General features: G+C 39.7%; 1 protein-coding gene across 3 annotated transcripts in view; it reads left to right on the top strand.

Annotated features, from left to right (window-relative positions):
* The window catches only part of slc23a2 (solute carrier family 23 member 2), a 34,798-nt gene extending 17,136 nt beyond the window's left edge, over positions 1 to 17,662 (top strand). For all 3 annotated transcript variants that reach the window (XM_041937436.1, XM_041937437.1, XM_041937435.1), the window contains 13 exons: positions 811 to 909; positions 2,310 to 2,426; positions 3,926 to 4,083; positions 5,830 to 5,918; positions 6,186 to 6,253; positions 7,349 to 7,530; positions 8,267 to 8,387; positions 9,442 to 9,598; positions 10,498 to 10,645; positions 10,769 to 10,874; positions 11,652 to 11,919; positions 12,293 to 12,388; positions 12,650 to 17,662. In XM_041937436.1, coding sequence (XP_041793370.1) covers positions 811 to 909; positions 2,310 to 2,426; positions 3,926 to 4,083; positions 5,830 to 5,918; positions 6,186 to 6,253; positions 7,349 to 7,530; positions 8,267 to 8,387; positions 9,442 to 9,598; positions 10,498 to 10,645; positions 10,769 to 10,874; positions 11,652 to 11,919; positions 12,293 to 12,388; positions 12,650 to 12,918 — 1,878 coding nt within the window. In that variant the 3' untranslated portion in view covers positions 12,919 to 17,662. The remainder of the gene's footprint in view (positions 1 to 810; positions 910 to 2,309; positions 2,427 to 3,925; positions 4,084 to 5,829; positions 5,919 to 6,185; positions 6,254 to 7,348; positions 7,531 to 8,266; positions 8,388 to 9,441; positions 9,599 to 10,497; positions 10,646 to 10,768; positions 10,875 to 11,651; positions 11,920 to 12,292; positions 12,389 to 12,649) is intronic.
* The last annotated feature ends 1,665 nt before the right edge of the window (positions 17,663 to 19,327 follow it).

Raw genomic sequence — 19,327 nt, 5'->3', positions numbered from 1 at the left:
TGTTCTTTATGTTATGCTGCCCACTTATGTTACTTCGAGCTCCAGTGCTTGTCTGGCCCCATGGATCTGTAGAATGTGCTACCTTGAACTAATGAATTTTAATTTAATTTGTATTTTTACAACCAGCTCCCTTCCCCTCCAAAGATTTCACAAATGTCCTTTTGTTTCATTGTTCTTTGTCAGAGGGAATTATTGGCACATTTGTTTTTTATGTTGTCAATTGTTAATTAATAGTGCAGCAAATACTATTTATTTTGGGGTGCAACATTGCTGTTGCTGTCCCGAGTTTGTTTTGTGTGTGTGTGTGTGTGTGTGTGTCCTCGAAACATTCCAAAGTATATCATCTTTAAATGGAAATTTCACACGATGTTCGTCCTTTATAATGACTCCTGCTTTGCTGAATAATATAATTACGGCCAGTACATTCAGGACATACACAGGCAAAGCACATACTCATACACCACACACACTCGTTCACTCCAGAAACACGTGTTTATGCCCAGGTAACCCAGTATTGTGGTTCATTACCTCTCCCCCCCCTCAAGCTGTCGATTTGACCTCACATTTCTATTCTTCCACACAGCATTGCATAGACACACACTTATACAAACGTCCACACTCCTTCACTTTGTCTGTCTTTTCATTTGGTTTTGTCAGCAAGCCAGCAATGTGTCAAAGCTCTGTATGCGCTCTGTGCGTCATCCTCAATCTGTGTGCTTTGGCAAACTGATTACCTTATGTATTGCCTTATAAAAGGAAAAAGGTCAGTGAAAATCTAAATTATGTTTGTTTGTGTGCGTTTGTGTGTAGGTGGTGGTAAATGGAGTGGGTGGTGCCAGTGGAGACCAGGATACTGAGAACACAGAACTGATGGCCATCTACACTAAAGAAAATCAAAGAGCAGAGAAGGTAACTCATAAGGAGAAATGGAGAAGTAAAACACAATCTTCATGTCAACTAACGTGCTAGTTTACTCCCAAATAAGCAGACTGACACATAGTCACACGGTTCAATAAGCTTACTCATAATCTCACTCAGAATCACATTTTCTCTGACTTTTCTTTTCCCTCTTCACCTTTCACCTACATTATTAAAGTTGAAATCCTCAAGATTTTCGTTCTAGTAATTTGGCAACACTGGTTGTCATAGTAGCAAGTGTGGTTTAGTACGACGGCAAATACTGAACAGCATCAACATCATGCAGCACCTGCTTACAGTGCAACCAAACAAAGTCACATTGTTTTATTGAAGAAGCCCTGATCTGATTTCATGCTGCACATGCTGTGAGTGCTTTTCCACACAGCAGCAAGTTTCCAGCAAGTTGGGGGTGTGGAAAAATGTAAACTCATCCTCTGTCTTGTTTATTTGATACAATTTCGATGAATGTTTTCGTATCAATATTAACCTCTGTGACAAACACATTGCTTTTCCTGTGGCTGCTCAAAAACAAAACCGGCAATTACTGAACATATTTACAGTTCAACAATCTGGCTTATATTGTGTTAAATCAAGCAAAAGTTCAAAATGGGGGAAAAACACAGATGAGGTTTGAGTTCATGAAAATATTAGGGATTCTAACTTTTATGTTTAATCTTTTTATGTCTTAGTATTAATTACAAAGCAAGGTAAACTATGGCCTCAAGGAAGTGACCACCATAAACCAAAAGTCCGATATTACTGGTCAGTCATATTTTCAGAAAAGCCTTCATTCATGTGTTAAAAAAAAGGGCCATATCCATGTAGGATTTACGTTTTGACACAATTTACGCTGATTTTTATCATGAATTTAACTAATAAGCAGTTTGTTGGAAAACTCCCTGTCTTGATTCACGGCCTACCTGGTTCCTTGTATTTGAAACAGTAAAACAGACACTCATTTCCACTGTAGGAAGCACAGAAGCGTGCTGATGAAATGGACCTGAAATCTGAGTCATCAAACAATCTCCATGTTATCTTTCCTTTTTTGCTTTTCTGTGCTCTTTTCTCATTGTCACTGACTGCATTTTTCTTTGCTGAGAGAATGAAGTCATGCATTGTTTTCTCTTTCACACAGTTTTTTTTTCTTTTATCATTTCCTTTTTTTCTCATTCATAAAATTCAGCCTTCCTCACGGCTCAAACACACTGAGCAGACATCATTTCAAATGATTATGTGTGACCTGGCAGTTATTTTGCTGTTCTTTTGTATAAATAAATTCTACCAGAATACATTATTCTTTTTAACCCTTTTACACGAAGTCAAGTGTACAGTACAAAGTAAAAATGTTAAGAAAGATATGACGCTATTATTCATTGTGTGTGTGTGTTTAGAGCTCAATGTCTGAGACGTTGGACAGCACAGACAGTGTGGATGCAAGGAGGATGGATATGATCTATACCATTGAAGACACCCCACCCTGGTATCTCTGTGTGTTCTTGGGTTTACAGGTAAGTCTATACACTCAGCTTCTTCCTTTTTTTTTTTTTTTTTTTTTTTTGCTGCATCACTGACTTACAGTGAGTAACCATGTGTCAGTACAACGTGGAAAACGTGCACTTACACGTGTCCTGTATAATCAGGGTTTTGTCATATTATTTACTCTGGTTGTACAGTTTTTTCATCCGACCCATTTATCATTCATGATGCAGCTGGACGCTAGACACAAAAATAGGATCTGCTCACAGTCGTCATCATGATGGTGGTTCAGTGGGTTAATGTCCTCAGTGTGTGAACACAACGTGTTGTGTGACACTGGACTTTTGTCCTCTGTCATCTCCCTCTGTCACAGTCATTAATGAGAGGATCTTACAAATCTCCGAAGCATAAGAAAGAAACCTCAAATTTATATTGTAACATTGGGGAAAAAAAGAAAAATATTGAACACGAATCTACATCAGACATTACATTTTGTAGCAGATTCTGGCTCCATCCTCAGAACAGTCTGGCCGTTAAATTGATTGGCAATCCTGGCACCAGACAAAGGTTGACAGGTAAAGAATAGTTTGAACTGGTCCTGACAAAAAAGAAACTGCATATTGGCTGTTCATCATAATGTTTTATGACTATATGACTTAAAGATTCAACAAATGTAAATTTTAGCACACTGAATTCTCTAATTTAAAACACAAATGTTGTGCAAACATACTGAAATAGTGACTTAATCACAAATAAAACTGCAGTTTTGCTGCAAGTAACAAACCAGATCACTACTAATTTTAGAATTTCATTCTTAAATGATAAAACTAACGAAACTAACTAACTAACTAACTACCAAGGACAGGTGCATGTATTCTCCAACTTCTTTGTTCAGAAAAGGGTTTGCCACAGATGAGCAGGCTTCCCTTTACATTCAGCAGTTCCACCCACACAGGCAGCAGTCCAGTTCAGGTGGAGGAAGGTTAGTGTGGGAGTGAATTTTCCACACATAGCAGCAATTATAATGATTGGCTGATCTTTTTGGAAATGATCTAAATCCACTCTGCTGGGAATGTTAGGGCGTGGTACAGAGTCAGACTGTTGTCTGTTGAGTTATGGCCAATTTAACACATTATCAAGAGTTATGACATTTATCAGGTGTGCTTTATAAAATCAAAATTATTTATGTAGTTATTTTTGTTGTTGTTGTGTTGTCCACTTGTATACCAAATTTGGTGAAGACCATAAAGACAGAAAATGTGTTTTGCAAAAGAAACAAAACAAAACAAAACAAAAGGTTTGAACCAAAGAATTTGAAATGTGAGATGTTGTGTTTTGTGCCAGGAAGGAAATCTCATATATTTGGAAACATCCTTAAAGGTTGTAGCTAAGGTGTTAACAGTCAAAATGTCATGTCATGTCAAGTTTAGTCAAACAATGGAAACACACACACACACACACACACACACACACACACACACACACACACACACACAGCGCACACTGATTCTGTCGCCTCTTGTCTTTGTAGCATTACTTGACATGTTTCAGTGGAACTATCGCGGTGCCGTTCCTGCTTGCTGAGGCGATGTGCGTTGGCTTCGATCAGTGGGCCACCAGTCAGCTCATAGGGACCATCTTCTTCTGTGTAGGGATCACCACCCTGCTACAGACCACACTGGGCTGCAGGTACACACACGCGTGCACACACACACACACACACACACACGTACCACTTAAAGACAAGAGCCGTTGTCAACATGAAGTTCCTCTACTCTATCCTCTTTCTCTTGCCATGTCACTCTGGAGTGTTTTAAGTATGATTTTATTATCATTTAGATTATTACGTGTCCTCTTAGAGCACATCTCATAGATATAAGAAGTAGGCTTGTTATGTTTCTGGCTTTAAAAAGAGATTTTCATGCTACAGCAGATGTCTTGTATTTTCTTTAAGAATATGATGAGATGACATTTTCAGTTCCCTGTGTCGCTCATGTGACTGCAGCTGTCCCATGTGACTGAGACTTTGTCTTTTGTAGAAGTAGAAAGTTAACTTTCAAGAACTAGCTTACATATCTTCTTAATGGAGACAACAGAACAAAAGCTGAAGAGCTTCCAGCAACTAAAAAGGTGTTGTTTGCATGTAAGCCAGAGGAATGAGTGACATGTGTTTGACTTCCAGGTATTTTACACTGTATGGTTGACTAAACACAAGGCCATTTCTTTGTTGGCAGCCTGTTTAAGAGGGAAGTCCCTCTTGTCACGCAACTGACTGACATTCACTCTATCTGTTCTCCTTTGTAAAAATAGTCTGTGAGTGAAAACAGCATGTTTCACATAAATGTGGTATGGTTCAAATAAATAATATAGTGCTAACTTCCATTTCACCAAAAAATAAATTTAATACGTTTATTAAATTAATTCAAGGTCTTCACTACTTATGAGTCAGGACAGACATAGGCGTAAACTGCAACTTATGCAGAGCCGTACAACCGCGAGGCGTTATTTCTAGCTTTTCTTTCATGAAAGAGGACCAGTTCAGTTTTTGTAATAAATCTAATCTTTACATCGTGCCATGGCAGACAAAGCCACATAGTCACAGGTACTCTCTGTTCTGTTGATAAAAACCCCGTGGCCCTCACTGATGTCTCAATAAAATTAGGATGCAAACACTGTCTTATCTACTGCTTACTCAAACATACAATGGGTTCAGAGGAACTTTTTTAATATTGAAAGACATATGTGGTGAAGAAGGCTGTGTATCTATATACCAAAATGACTAATGCTGACAAGTGTTTCTCTGTTCACTCTGTTTTATGTTAAATTAGACCAGACCACAGACCTCTTAATTAGTTAAAGTAGTAGTCAAAATCAGGTCAGCTTCCAGGGCGATGGTTTTTAAGGTAAAAATTCAGTCCCTTTTTCTTCCTTGCCCTCTGACACAAACAACCCCACAGTCTGGCCTTGGCTTCAATATGGATGGCATTTCTGTCACACCAACAGCCTACACCCTCAGTGGCGGTGCTGAGGAGCTGAGGTGACACAGACAGCCACTGTCTTTCTGTGGATTACTATCTCCAGGGAGGAGAGGCAAATGTCAAAGGCACGTTGATAATAAGCATGAAAACATGTCTTCAGTCACCTGATTGGTGGGCAGATACAGTGGTGAATGCACCCAAAATGTGTTGCATTGTTCCAGTTTTTTTTTTTTTTTTTTGGTTTTCTGGAAACAGCACATAGTCAGTCTTCTTTACTTGGATAATTCAAAATCAAAATCCCCTTTATTTTCCTTAATTTTATTTTCCTTCATTAAAATGCATCTGCCCATTATAACCACAAGCATTCTAACTGGAGGCAGATAGTATTTTCATGGTACCTCAGCAGACGTAACAGACTCGCAACATCATTTCTGAACTGTGTTTTTCTTGTGTTTAGGTTGCCTCTGTTCCAGGCCAGCGCTTTCGCCTTCCTCGCCCCAGCCAGAGCTATCCTGTCACTGGACAAATGGAAGTGTAATAATACAGGTAACCCCACTGTCTCTCACTTTTGGCTCAGTCAGTATAGACGCTCCAGTCCGATGTAACATGATAAAAACTGGGTAATTGTATATTTGTTTATGTTGATCCCAACTCCAAACACTGCCAGCATCAGAGCTTGCAAATACAGCAAAGAATCAAATGGGGCCCCAAAAGGGATCAGCTGGTTTATATCTGTGTGCCCCAAATCAATAACTTGAGTTATGACTCACATAGTTTTTAATCTCTCATCTTCTTATCTTTTTCCATGACCAGAAGTTCCGGTATTCAACAGCACAGAGCTCTTCCACACAGAGCACATCTGGCACCCCAGGATACGAGAGGTGAGGCAAACAAAGACAAATGAGACTCAAACAGACCTGAAGGGAGCAGGGGGAGGAAGCTTAAAAAACAGGAGAGGCATTGGTCTAAAACATAGTATGCTCAGTAAACATCGGCATACTGCAAGATGTCATTCAGTCTAACTTGAATAACTCCTTACACAATTGTTTACACAACTGTAGTTGAATAAGGGATGGTTTTTATATTTGAACAGTATAAACTAAGCCAGACTGGGGCATCACTGTCTGTATATGGCTGCAGGGTTTGGTTTCCTGTGACTGGAGCTGTTAATTTGTATTAACCTTTTTCTGTTTGCGTAAGGCAGTTGAGTAATAGTTTTTTATGTGACGTGTGATCGAGACTCGACTCAATCAAATTGAATCAAGTTGTTGAATGGGACATGGATGGGCTGAGGGCAGCAGGAACGTGCAGGTAATAAAAGCTGACAGAAGAGAACACAAAGACAGATAAAGACGGAACAAACAGGATTATCACTAAGGTTTCAAATGGAAACTGGAACACAGGTTAATCTGTCACCTCATCTCCTCCAAACAAAATGTTCCTTAGTTTAATTTTTGAGTCATACATTTGATTTTATATATTATTTGGTGACGGATAAGAAAAATGCTAGTTATGTACAAGCTTTCCTCCAGGAAACTGTTCAGTATGTGACAGACCCGACACATGATGATGATCTTATGATCAGTATAGATGGTTCCAACAGTCACTTCTGTACTGTAGACTTTGCTGTGAAATTTAGTGCCGCTGCTCATTTAGCCTGAAGCTTAATAAACCGAGTATTCATTTTCATAAAATGTAGCTGTTTCTTTAGACATTGGCACTCTTTAATTCAGGCAAGGCTGGGTGTTTCCTTTACCAAATGCTACAGGGAGATATTCATTTAGATTTAAGTGTTTAATTAAACGTTTAGTTACTTCAGTCACCACCGTCTTGTATCCCTCTGAGCCTGCACCTGTACTTCATGGGCTTGAGATGTTTTCAAACTGCAGCAGCGTTTAAGTGGTGGTTCCACATGCTGCCTCTTCTTCTTTGTTTCATTAGCCCTTTTTTTCTCCATAATGTCTTTGTTCTGTCAGATCCAAGGGGCTATCATCGTGTCGTCCCTGGTTGAGGTGTGTATCGGCGCGCTGGGTCTGCCCGGGATCTTACTGAAGTACATCGGACCTCTGACCATCACCCCCACTGTGGCCCTTATCGGCCTATCTGGTTTCCAGGCTGCAGGGGAGAGGGCTGGCAAACACTGGGGCATTGCTATGCTGTAAGTACACACTCAGGTGTCAGCTAAAACATCTTTAAAGTGACCTAAAATCCACTTCTCTATTGTCCCCTTTGTATGTTCAGTATGTTCTGTTGATCATGATTCAGATGGATCTCCATCAGCGTGTGGTAGTACAGCAGGGTAGAAGTGCATTTCCATGTATTTAGGGGAAAGGACTGAATATACTGAGCATGGGCAGCTGTAGTGGTTAATGATGCAGGGGTGGTATGACTGGTTTCTATAAGTGTTTTGCTACTGTTTTTTTTTTTTCCCCCATGGAAACCTGTCACCATTGGAAACCACTGTACCTGACTGACTTCAATCTGTCTATAACCATTGTTTCTCCATTGATAAGGGTATCTTTTTCACAGCCATGTGTTTCTTACATAAAAGGTTTAGATTGCGAAGACACAGAGGATTGACTCTTGGGGGAAGATCCACATCAAGTCTGTGGTATTCATGTGGTCTGACACCAGGTCCTGCTGTGTCATGCCTGTTGACACTGCAGCTGGAGGGCCTCTCCTCTCGCTCCACAGGGACGGAGGCTATGTGCCTGTAATTGCCACTGATATGCTCCTTCAGAGGCAGTTAAGATAATTGATTGGCTCTGAAGCCTCTGGGGCCCTAGTCAGACGCAGATGGGAGGAAATGGAACATGAAAAGAGAACTAGTTTTCTCACGGGAGAATATACAGTGTAGAAAATAATGAACACAACAAGATTGTTTCTTTCCACAGGACCATCTTCTTGGTGCTGCTCTTCTCTCAGTATGCCAGAAACGTTCACTTCCCTCTGCCAGTCTACAAAGCCAAGAAAGGCTGGACTTCCTATAGGCTGCAGGTCTTCAAAATGTTTCCTGTAAGTACCCAACTTCTCATAAAAGTACATACATACCAGAGCTACTGTGAAAATTTGTACAAACTGTGTCTGGGTTCCACTTTTTGATTTGTTTTTCTTAGTGTGTATATATACTGCTCTTTTTTAATGAATTGACCTTGGTTTCTTTATAACTCCCCCCTTCATCCACCACAAACTGTGTTCCCATCTAAGTCACAAATTATTCAACAGATCTAATCTCGGTCTCCCTGGGAAGTTAAGAGGTTTCCCTTTGCCTGCCTTTGTGCACCGTGTAAATCAGTCTTTCCCTGCCCTCTGCTGGTGATATACTGAATAATAAAAATACTCTTAAATTTACATCATTATACTCTACCTGTCTCCTCAAAAAGGCTTCCCATTGCTATTTTGCTTTGTATTGGGCCACATTTAATTAAAAAATGTTAAGTGGACTTGATTTTGTATCAGCCAACATGCCTGCCAACACTGTGTGGTAAATTAAAAAGTCACAGTGACACAGAAGTGTCTCTGTCTTCTTTACTGTGACGTATCTCTGAGTAAATTAAATATTTGGGCAGAGTTTAGTTATGAGATGGATTTGAATCTGATGTCTCATGTCTGATTTGGTCACTCAAGTTCACGTGTTTCTATCAGCGTGTTGTACTCCGCCCACACCTTCCTCACATGTGTTGGAAGACCAAGACAAAATTTTTGCCAGTTGAGATCCAAGCACACACTTCTTACTATGATAGTGCTCTGTTCACTCCTACAACACATAAGCTAACACACAAGTATAGATTTACATGATGGATGTGGTTAGATGGACTCCCTAAATCATATTTGATTGGACAAATTAAATGTAAATGCCCCCAAGTTTAAGAGTTTTTAACATTTTAGAAGAAGAGGACAGTTTTTAATACAGAAATACTCAAACAATATGTTTTTTACATATTTGGCATATAACAAGGGATTACTGAACACATCTGACCCAACTGTCACTAGGATCCAGGATGAGAACAGATACCATGTTTTTTGTTTGCAAATGTGTGATAAGTGTTTTCTTTTCTCTTGGGCCCAGATCATCATGGCCATTCTGGTGTCATGGCTTCTGTGTTTCATTTTCACTGTCACTGACGTTTTCCCGCCGGAGGTAGACAAGTATGGCTTCTACGCCCGCACAGACGCACGTCAAGGAATCCTTGCCATTGCACCGTGGTTTAAGATCCCATATCCCTGTAAGTGTGTTTATGAAGAGGAGGAGGAGGAGGTAGATGCTGTTGGAAAGCATTGTTAATGCCTGGTCTGTTAACATGATCAACCCAGTTGCAGGTAGCCATGTGGGCAGAAAGGTTTCAGTTGCACTGATCAGTCAGGTAACCACACAGGGGCGACTATCTAACCAGACAGAATGAACAATAAACAGATGTTTATTTCCATGTTATGCTTTTTTGTACTTCTACTCCACTAGAATTCAGAGGCAAATATTGTAATCAATATGAACTAGTAAATTATGATGTAGTATTATTATTGGTATTACGATTAAAAGTTAAGCTACCCAGCAGTATATAAAGTAATTAAAATTTACAAACCGCAATGTAAAAGTAATAACTTAATCATTAATGCAACAATAAATATAATTTAATCATACAATATATATGATTCTAAAGTGGGAAATTATGCTTTTACTTTAAGTACTTGATGTATATTTATTTGCTTGTAATTTTGTATTTTTTCTCTAGTAAAATTTTGAATACAGGACTTTCACAGAGTATTTGTTCACTGTTGCATTGCTACTTTTACTTAAGTAAAAGAGCTGAGTACTTATTCCCCCACTGACGTACAACACAAATAATGCACTTGTTGTATGTACAGTGCAGACAGAAAACAGTGAGGCAGTGTGTACATACAGTGGAATTAGTCTGATTAAGTTACATACAATATGATGTATAGATAGTGGGAGAGGCAGATAATATTAGTGTAAATCACTGTAAAAATAAGCAGAAAAAATTTAGAAACTAAACTGGAAAGTATAAAACTTAATCTTTTAAATATGGACCACAGCGAAACCCCTGCTTGAGGCTTTGAGGCAGAAAGTGTCATGTTAAAGATATTTTCTGTGTTTTCACCTCTACAGTCCAGTGGGGCCTTCCTACTGTAACAGCGGCAGGAGTGATCGGCATGATGAGCGCTGTGGTGGCCAGCATCATCGAATCGATTGGAGATTACTACGCCTGTGCACGTCTCTCTTGTGCTCCTCCACCTCCCATCCATGCCATCAATAGGTAACTCTTATTGGTGTTCTTCTTCATTGTTTCTAATATTCCAGTTGGCTTGTGAAGTCTCACACAGACATTTTTCTGTCTTGAAGTTGCTTTAATTAGGTTGTTTTTCCATTGTATCTGTAGGGGCATATTTGTAGAGGGTATTTCCTGTGTGCTGGATGGTCTTTTTGGGACAGGAAATGGTTCCACCTCATCCAGTCCAAATATAGGCGTCCTGGGAATCACGAAGGTAACACACACCTGTATTCCTTGAGTTTCTGTTCTTAGCCTGCCTTTTGTTTTTGACTATATGACTATTTGACCTTTTCTACATTCATTTTACCTGATGTTTATCAGTGCACTACTATACATATGATACATAAATATGACATGATGATCTTTTCACTGCTTTATATCATTTCAATTTGAAGACTTTGAGGTTGGGAGCTGTTGGTTGGTCAAACTTAGCAATTGGAAGAAGCTGCCCTGAGCTCTGGAAAATTGTACTGGGAATTTTTCACAATTTTCTGACATTTATTGACAAAATGATATATTAATATATCATGGTATATTAATGGTATATTAATTCATAATTAAAATAATCGTTAGTGACTCCCCCACATTATACCCACTAGTCCTTCATACAAAGTGTCATTCCATTAAAGTGGAGTTATAAATCAACTGTGAGATTCACACATTACTCTACGTGATGAGCAGGAAACGTCCATCATCATGCTTAACGATAGGCCTTGTTCATTCTTGCTGTTGACATTGACTACCGTATATTATGTACTATTTAACTGTAAATGAGTATGCGCAATAAAATAGATGGTGCATTCTTTTTTTATTGTTAAATCAAATACATGTAGATCTGGAAAAAGTGATACTTCCCGTTATTTTACTTTACCACAGTAAAACTCATCCACTCTCATATGGCGAACCCTCCTCGCAGAGATGGAGGTTCTAGGGGCTGTAGGGACTGAATAGCTTTCCCTTTGCTCTATCTGATCTCTGATTGGTCTTCCAGGTGGGCAGCAGACGTGTGATTCAGTATGGAGCTGCCATGATGCTGCTGCTGGGCCTCGTGGGTAAATTCAGCGCCCTGTTTGCCTCTCTGCCCGACCCCGTCCTGGGAGCCCTGTTCTGCACCCTGTTTGGTATGATCACAGCGGTGGGACTGTCCAACCTGCAGTTTGTTGACCTCAACTCCTCCAGGAACCTCTTCGTTCTGGGTTTCTCCATCTTCTTTGGTCTCATGCTGCCGAGCTACCTCAAGCAGAACCCGCTGGTCACCGGTGAGTAGAGAAACAGAGGAACCTTCTGTATAGTATACAAACCAGGGCTTGGCAATATCACCTGAATACATTAATTGTCATATTTACCTCAGCAACAACTAATGGAAAGATCGCTTTTTAATTAAACTTGTGCACAAGATTTTCTGTCCTTGCAGTGGACCTCTTATTATTTATACTGACCAGTAAACAGGAATAACATGCATGTGTTATGATTCTGAATAACTTAATAAACATATTACGTCATGGTCATACCAACATGACTGAAATTAGAGTGGGTATAGTTTTATAGTGTTAAATTCAGTAAGTTCCAGCCCCAATACAATCTTATTTAGACACATCTTAGTGGCTTACTAAGCTCATGTCTCTTTCTCAGGCATCGTTGAGATTGACCAGGTGTTGAACGTACTCCTCACCACTGCCATGTTTGTTGGAGGCTCTGTCGCCTTCATTTTGGACAATACTATCCCCGGTAAGGTGTTTAATCCACTCCTTTTCACATTTGCCACTCTAAAAATTAATTTCCATTGTGCTATGAAGTTTATGGCTGTATGATTTTGATGACAATGTTAAGGTAGTTTAGTATGCAAGAGATTTATAATTACTTGGCTGTGTCTGCCAAACAGGTATAGGTACACCTGTGAAGGCAGAACACGCTGGGGGCTGTTAGACATCTGGAGGGGGGAGAAAGGTGTCTGGGCTTAACCTGCTGAGCTGCTGTTGTTCTTCTCAGGTTCCCCTGAAGAACGAGGCATCAGGAAGCTGAAACGTGGCGCTGGTCTCAGTGCAGCAGAGCTGGAAGGGATGAGATCGTATGATCTGCCGTTTGGAATGGACTTCATCCGCAGACACCCCATCTTCAAGTACATCCCTATCAGCCCCTCCTTCGCGGGCTACCAATGGGGGAGGCTACGGGAAACCTGCAGGAGCAGAATGGGACATGGGGATGCAGGGAAGGGAGGAGGGGAGGGAGGCGCGACACTGGGGGAGAGTCGGGTATAGCCAACGGGCTGGTGCTACAAATTCTGAAATGTGTCTGAGTTTGGGGAGCAAGGGATGGTATACTAAGGTAAAAGGATGGGAGAGTGGAGGACAGAAGCGGTGCGGGATTCAGGATTGTGTGGAAGAAAATGTGATGCACCAACCCACCCCCGTCAGTATGTGTTTTCTTTAGCTCGTGTCTGTCTGTCCCACTTCCCACTATGCTATTTTAAGCATGCTATAGCAAGTCACAGCATGCTATAAAAGATGTCACCATGCAGAGGTTATTTGGTGTGTCTGCATGTGTGTTCAGTAATCACCAAGAGAAAACAGTTCTGTGCATTTATTTAGTTGCACTTTAATCCAGAGGGAGACAGATGGATGTCAAACGATCAAAGCTTGACGATTCATTGACTCGTAATCACTGCTAACTTTTACTGCCAGTGTCATTTAAAAAATATATATTAGTGGATTTTATTATGCCAGTTGAGGATTATGCAAAATTTCTGCTGTGAATCATTTGCCTCTAGACTTATTATGCAACCGCATTAGAGTTACAAACACACATGCTCACACCAACAGCCTCACCAAACCTAGCTTGAGCGCTACAATGCACGTCAGGGTCATGCCGATTGATGGAAGTGGTTTGTCAGGTGCCCTTAGCCATGCAAAGTGATTGTGAAATTTATTTTTGCACTATCTGCCTCCTGAGTTCAAAAACAGAATGTCCCTCCACAGCTCCCGTCCCCCATTTCTTCAGTAAAGCACCCCAGAGACCCGTTTCCTGCAGCAGCATCGTATCTGCACATCTCATACTAAAAAAACTCACAACCCCATTTGCTATGTTAATGCTAATATTCACAGGAATAACATACCAGTTTACATGCTGTGTCAGTATTATGCAGTAGTTACCAGCAAGACCAGAACTCCACTTTCCCTGAACACACCCCTGTCTCATTTGGCTGTCAGATGGGACTTGACTTGTTTTGCTTTATTCTGGAACAAAATATACTGTTGCGAGATACTCATTTTTATTTGATAACCTTTAACACACATAGGCACTTACACATCGAAGCAAGCTTTTAACATTGCCTCTACTGGCGTGATTAGCGTGCATTTGCAAAAGCTGCATTAATGGCACATAATAGCAAAGACATGTGGCCTTTTCAGACCAACTTTGAAACTTTGTGTACCTCAATACATGGCTTAAAAACAATGAATGACAACAGCAGCATTAAATGTTTTTTATCCCATGACTGCATAGATCTCGGACCCTCTGTGTGGATGTTATCTCACAGTTTTAGAGGTCACTTGCACTCTGCTTTTATCAGTAATATGTATTAATGCAGGATTTACAAAGGCCGCAACATAAAATAATACACCCCTGCCACTGTCCAAACCCACCTTGCTAGCCCTTACATAATTGTACTAAGAAGTCAGGGTGGTGTTTTTGTTTGGATATGGCATATTTGAATGTAATAAAAGGGGTTTGGAGAGTTCAAAAGTCATCCTTTTGTTCTCAGGATTGACTCACAGACGGGCACACAGGCAGTGTGTGTCTTAGCAACAGCCAATCATAACGCTTGCTGATGTCATTAACAATTTTTCACTGATTTAATGGCATTAATGACTTTCCCTTATATTCCTCCTCCTCCTCCCATCCTCAGTCACCAGTACGCCTCCCAATCTCACTCTGCTTCCGGTAGTTAACTGCTGATGGGGTTGTTTGTTTGTTTGCTTGTTTTTGTACTGTTCATGTCTGTTGTAGTTCAGTTCTGTAGCAGCACATCAGGCTGAGTAACAGAACATTTGAGACTATCAGCAGCCTGTTATCAACCCAGATGTGACCCCTGAAGAGCGGGTCTCTAATTTGACCCCACCGTGTGCCTCTGGTGTTTCGATTGAAAAACAGCAATTTAAAAAAAAAAAAACATAGAAGAGTTTGCAACATTATAATCTTTGTAAATGTAAAATGCAACAGCAGCACAATGACAGAAATAACAGCGAAAAGAAAACTACTAACTATTTATCCCTGCTGAGATTTTTACTAAACCAAAATGCTAAAATCTTTTATTTCTTCCTATTCTGTTACTGAATACCAAACTTTAACTATTGACAATTGTCGCCCTTAAGAAATTTGCTAAAGTAGTTTGAAATTTAATCCCAAATGTTCTCACCTTTTCTCTCTTTTGTTAAAACTATTTATTTATTTATGAGAAGAAAGTTGGAGTTTAATGGTTGCTTAAAACAGGTTTATGTGTCTCTTGCACAATGTTAAAACGATATTTATTTGTTTACTTGTCCATCCCCTGTTAAGATTGGTGTGACGGTGACTGGCCGCTACTCATCTGCTCTCTCAGCTGCAGTCGGTGCTTTTAGAAACTCACCTGAGGACAGCAGTTTTTCTAAAGATAGTTTCTAATGTAAGCTGCTTCTATTTCATTCCATTAATGTTGTGTTGTTTTGAAAAACAACAGAAGAACACTTTTAAATGTGGAACTGGAGAGTTGGGTCAGATTTCAGAATGACGGCCTTTTACCACGAGTACAGTTTGCACATGTAATAGTGCCAAGAACATCAGGGTCAGAATAACACCCACTAACCCCAAACCCTGAAATGTCACAAGAATGCTTATCCAGATTTAAAGTAATTTTTTGTTTGATGACCTGAACATAAGTGGCTGAACTGCTTTGTGACTGAATATTTTTGGGCCTTACTCTATGATAGCATGGCTAGCTGTAGCCCCATTTATGACCTCAGCACTCTGTACATTACTCTTGTGTCTTGTGATTCAGTCTCATAGTGATCCCTATAAGCATTTTTTTTTTGTACCTATTATTTAGCGGTGGGTTGCATCTTCGAAGGTATTTTTGTGATCTTACAGAAGTCTGCAGTCAGTCCACAATTATGAAATATTTACCCAAGACAGTACCCAGTGTTTCCACAGACTGTGGGGCTCTGCTCTTCTACATTTCTGAATGTGGGCTACTTTTAGCTAGCCCATAGTACTATGTGACCCAAATGGGAATTTCAGCAAGATATATTCATGTTTTTTATCACATACTTTATTTAGATGTTACCAAAATGAGGGCCCCCCACAGCATTTATGTAGGGGCACAAATTCTTCTTGATGTAGTTGATTCTGTAGTTTCTGTACATCAAAATGATGGATCACAAAATGTTTTACCGTGTCAAAATACTGCAGCTAAAATCTGAAATTCCTAACTGGGTCACAGAATCTAATGGTTCTCAGAATTTGGTGTAACACTGGCAGAGTCTGTGGAAATATTGATCTCACCAAATATGTTATCATTCTGGGTTGTCTATAGATATCTGATGTGACACAGAGAAACACTTAGACTGCTGAGCACACAAGAGGCTAGGCTAGACCACTGATGTGTGCAGAAACTGTCAATTTAAAACCTCACTATCCTCATCTCGGACTGGCATCTGGAGAGCTGTAGATAAGAAGCAGTTTTGTGGGGTTGTTGGCAAAATTAGCCGTGTGTTCTTGGCACACCAGCGCTTACCAGCGCTGTGTGACCTTGCTACAGGAGCAGACGATGATCAGGCAGAGGTCAGAGAGCAGTCACTGCCTCCTGCATCCTCTCTCTTAGAGAGGGAGTAAATGCAGGGTGATTTGGTGGTTTTTGGCATCTCTGGTAGTGAGTCCTTCAGTACATGGCATGCACACACAATAATCACATGCACAGTGTCACCACGTTTTCTGTGTCATATCATGTTCATGCAACCAGCACTTACTTCTCCCATCACATCCTCTCCCCTCTCTCCACACACTCTCTGTTAAACCCCCCAGTCCTGCAGTGAAAATATATTGGTGTCCTTTCATGTTTGGTGTACCTGGTTTTCTCCCTGGGAATTCTTACTGTTGATGTTTCTGGATGCAGGAGAAGACACCGGCTGGCCACCTTACTAAGAGCCTCGGTCATTGAAAGCTCAGTGAACCTGCCTTAACACTTCATGGCAAGGCGAACATTGGACGTCTTTGTGTCTAAAGGCAGCTTCTCCTTGTTTTTAACTTTTACTTTCCAGTTTTTATCATACCTTCTCCCTTATTATAGGAGCCTATATATATCCATATGTATTTCTCACATAGCTTTTACAGAGTTTACCCAGTTATAGTAAAAACACCTTGGATTTCCCAAACCTAGGATCTCTTCATTGATCATCAGGTTAACCAACAGATGGCTCTTAGGAAGGTGGCCATAAGGTGTGTAACACAAAGACATCAATCCCTTTCAGTTATTTTGAAGGGGGTGCTACCTGAAGAATATACTTTTGTGTATTTTGTTTTATCTTTTTCAATGTTTTTGTTTTTTATACATTGTTTTCATGTTTTTGCAGCAAATATTTGTAAGAAACAAATCATAACTTTTAATCTTAAATCATGCTGGAAAGCGCACCAGTTTGTTGTACTTTTTATTTAAAAAGTAAATACATTTTGATCCTGTTTTGAATCTGTGGTTTGGTGGAATCCTTTTTGTTTGTTGGGACCTTTTCATATTGTATTTTTTTACTATAACATTGCTTTTTTTGTCCTTGTTAACACATTACCAGTATAAATGAAAGAGTGAGCTGAGAAACTTTAAATAGATGTAATAACAAAAAAAAACACAAAAAAAATCTATTTAATTGAGTAAAGTTTGCTAAACGTTCTGGAAGAGAAATTGTGTAAACTAATTGTAGCAACAAAATGTTTTATTCTTTGTTCCTAAAACTATTTAATAAGATGTTACAGAATGAATGCAGTCTTTTGTCTTTATTGGTCACCAACTGTGATTGTGACAATAAAAGTGAAATATGTAGCTGGTCAGATTCTCACACGATCTGATTTAACTGTCATAAAAAAAAGCCTAATGGCTTGCCCAAATATTGATGTGCTGCACAGAAAGATCTAAAAATTACTTGTCAGTTTCTTCTATCACAGCAATGAAAATTTGTCACATTTTTCCTCACAGTTACATCACCTTATTTGAAGACATCTATGAAAAAAAAAAAATTAGGCCTGTGTAACCAAGGAAAAAGCATTTTTACCACTATGCTGAAAGCAGTGCAACACTGTTAAAGGACACAAGGCAGGCATGTTGTCTGGAAAACCCATGCTGTTATTGTATCTGTTCAGACTGCAGGTGGGCAGAGGATGCAACCAGCATTTTTAGATTAATTCTAAGTGTATGTTTTGTAAGATTGCCATCAAAAACCAAGCAGGCGCCCAAATTTAGAACAAATGTTGTTAATGAAAGTTATAGGTATAAAATATATAGATAGGAACAGCCTTATCATGCAGTTAAGGATGGATTACAACCCAGGCAACACAGCAACTTCCTCTGAGCCCCAGGTTCTCTGTTTGTCAGTTGGTTTGTGGTAATATAATTAATAATTCTGCAATATGCACTACTAATGCACAATATCAGCTAATACAGTAAGGACCTCGAGATGCGTCCTGCTTTCTTCCTTATCTTGGGTACCTGTATCAAAATCTAGTTTCAGGAAACATTATTTCAGCTGATGATGGACACAATGCAACAGGGTTTGTAGTGGCCCTGCTGCTCATTTTTGTCAGTTGTGCATGCAGCTAGACAACAAGTCACAATAAATTCATATTTGGTACAGTTATCAGTTACTCTGCCAAGTATTTTCTTGATTAATTGTGTAAGTCTATGAAACAATAAAAAAAGTTGTGAAAATGCCCAGCTCTCCAGAGCCCAAATATCAAACCAACTTTCCAAAATTAAACCTCTTTAATGTACCATCATATAACCTATGATAAATCTATATGAGAAGCTGGAGACAGCAAATAATTTGGCATTTTTGACTGAAAAAGGACAAGCGATTAATCAACTACCAAAATAGTTGTTGCTAATTTTTTTATCGACTGTTACCGGTAACTGCAGCAAGACTTTTTATTTTGTTTTTGTTTTTATCAGTATCATAGAATCCCATTTCCAAAAGGTAAAGAAGTGAAACGTTAGGACTGACAAAAATAAAAATACTCAGTAGCAAGTTAGAATGGAGCTGTCAAAATAATCACATAAATCACAGAAGCATGGCATACACAACTAATTATAACACTAAAAATGTTTACTTATATCACAATACACACCATTTGTTTTTACAATTTCTTACATCCGTTCTTTTTTTGAGCCGACAGAGTTTTACGTGGAACCTTTAAAGCTCAGTTTTATCCTCCAAAGTAAATTTGGCTGTCCGCTTAGTAGTACTGACGGCCTTCCTCAGGCTGATGGTGTGCGTGTCCTCGGCTCTCCCATTGTTGTCGTGTTTTCATTCATCTCCGCACGCAGCGCGAACAAAGGGGCGTCAGGGTCGCTCTCTGATTGGCTCCCAGCCGGGCCCCCCGACGCTGCTGTGCCGCGAGCTCCGCCACAACAGATGGACCTCTCGCGCTTTC

The sequence above is a fragment of the Chelmon rostratus genome, chromosome 5 (genome assembly GCF_017976325.1).
Source record: "Chelmon rostratus isolate fCheRos1 chromosome 5, fCheRos1.pri, whole genome shotgun sequence".
NCBI lineage: Eukaryota > Metazoa > Chordata > Actinopteri > Chaetodontiformes > Chaetodontidae > Chelmon > Chelmon rostratus.
The sequence above is the reverse complement of the archived record's forward strand: the minus strand, read 5'-3'. Positions and strand labels throughout refer to the sequence as shown.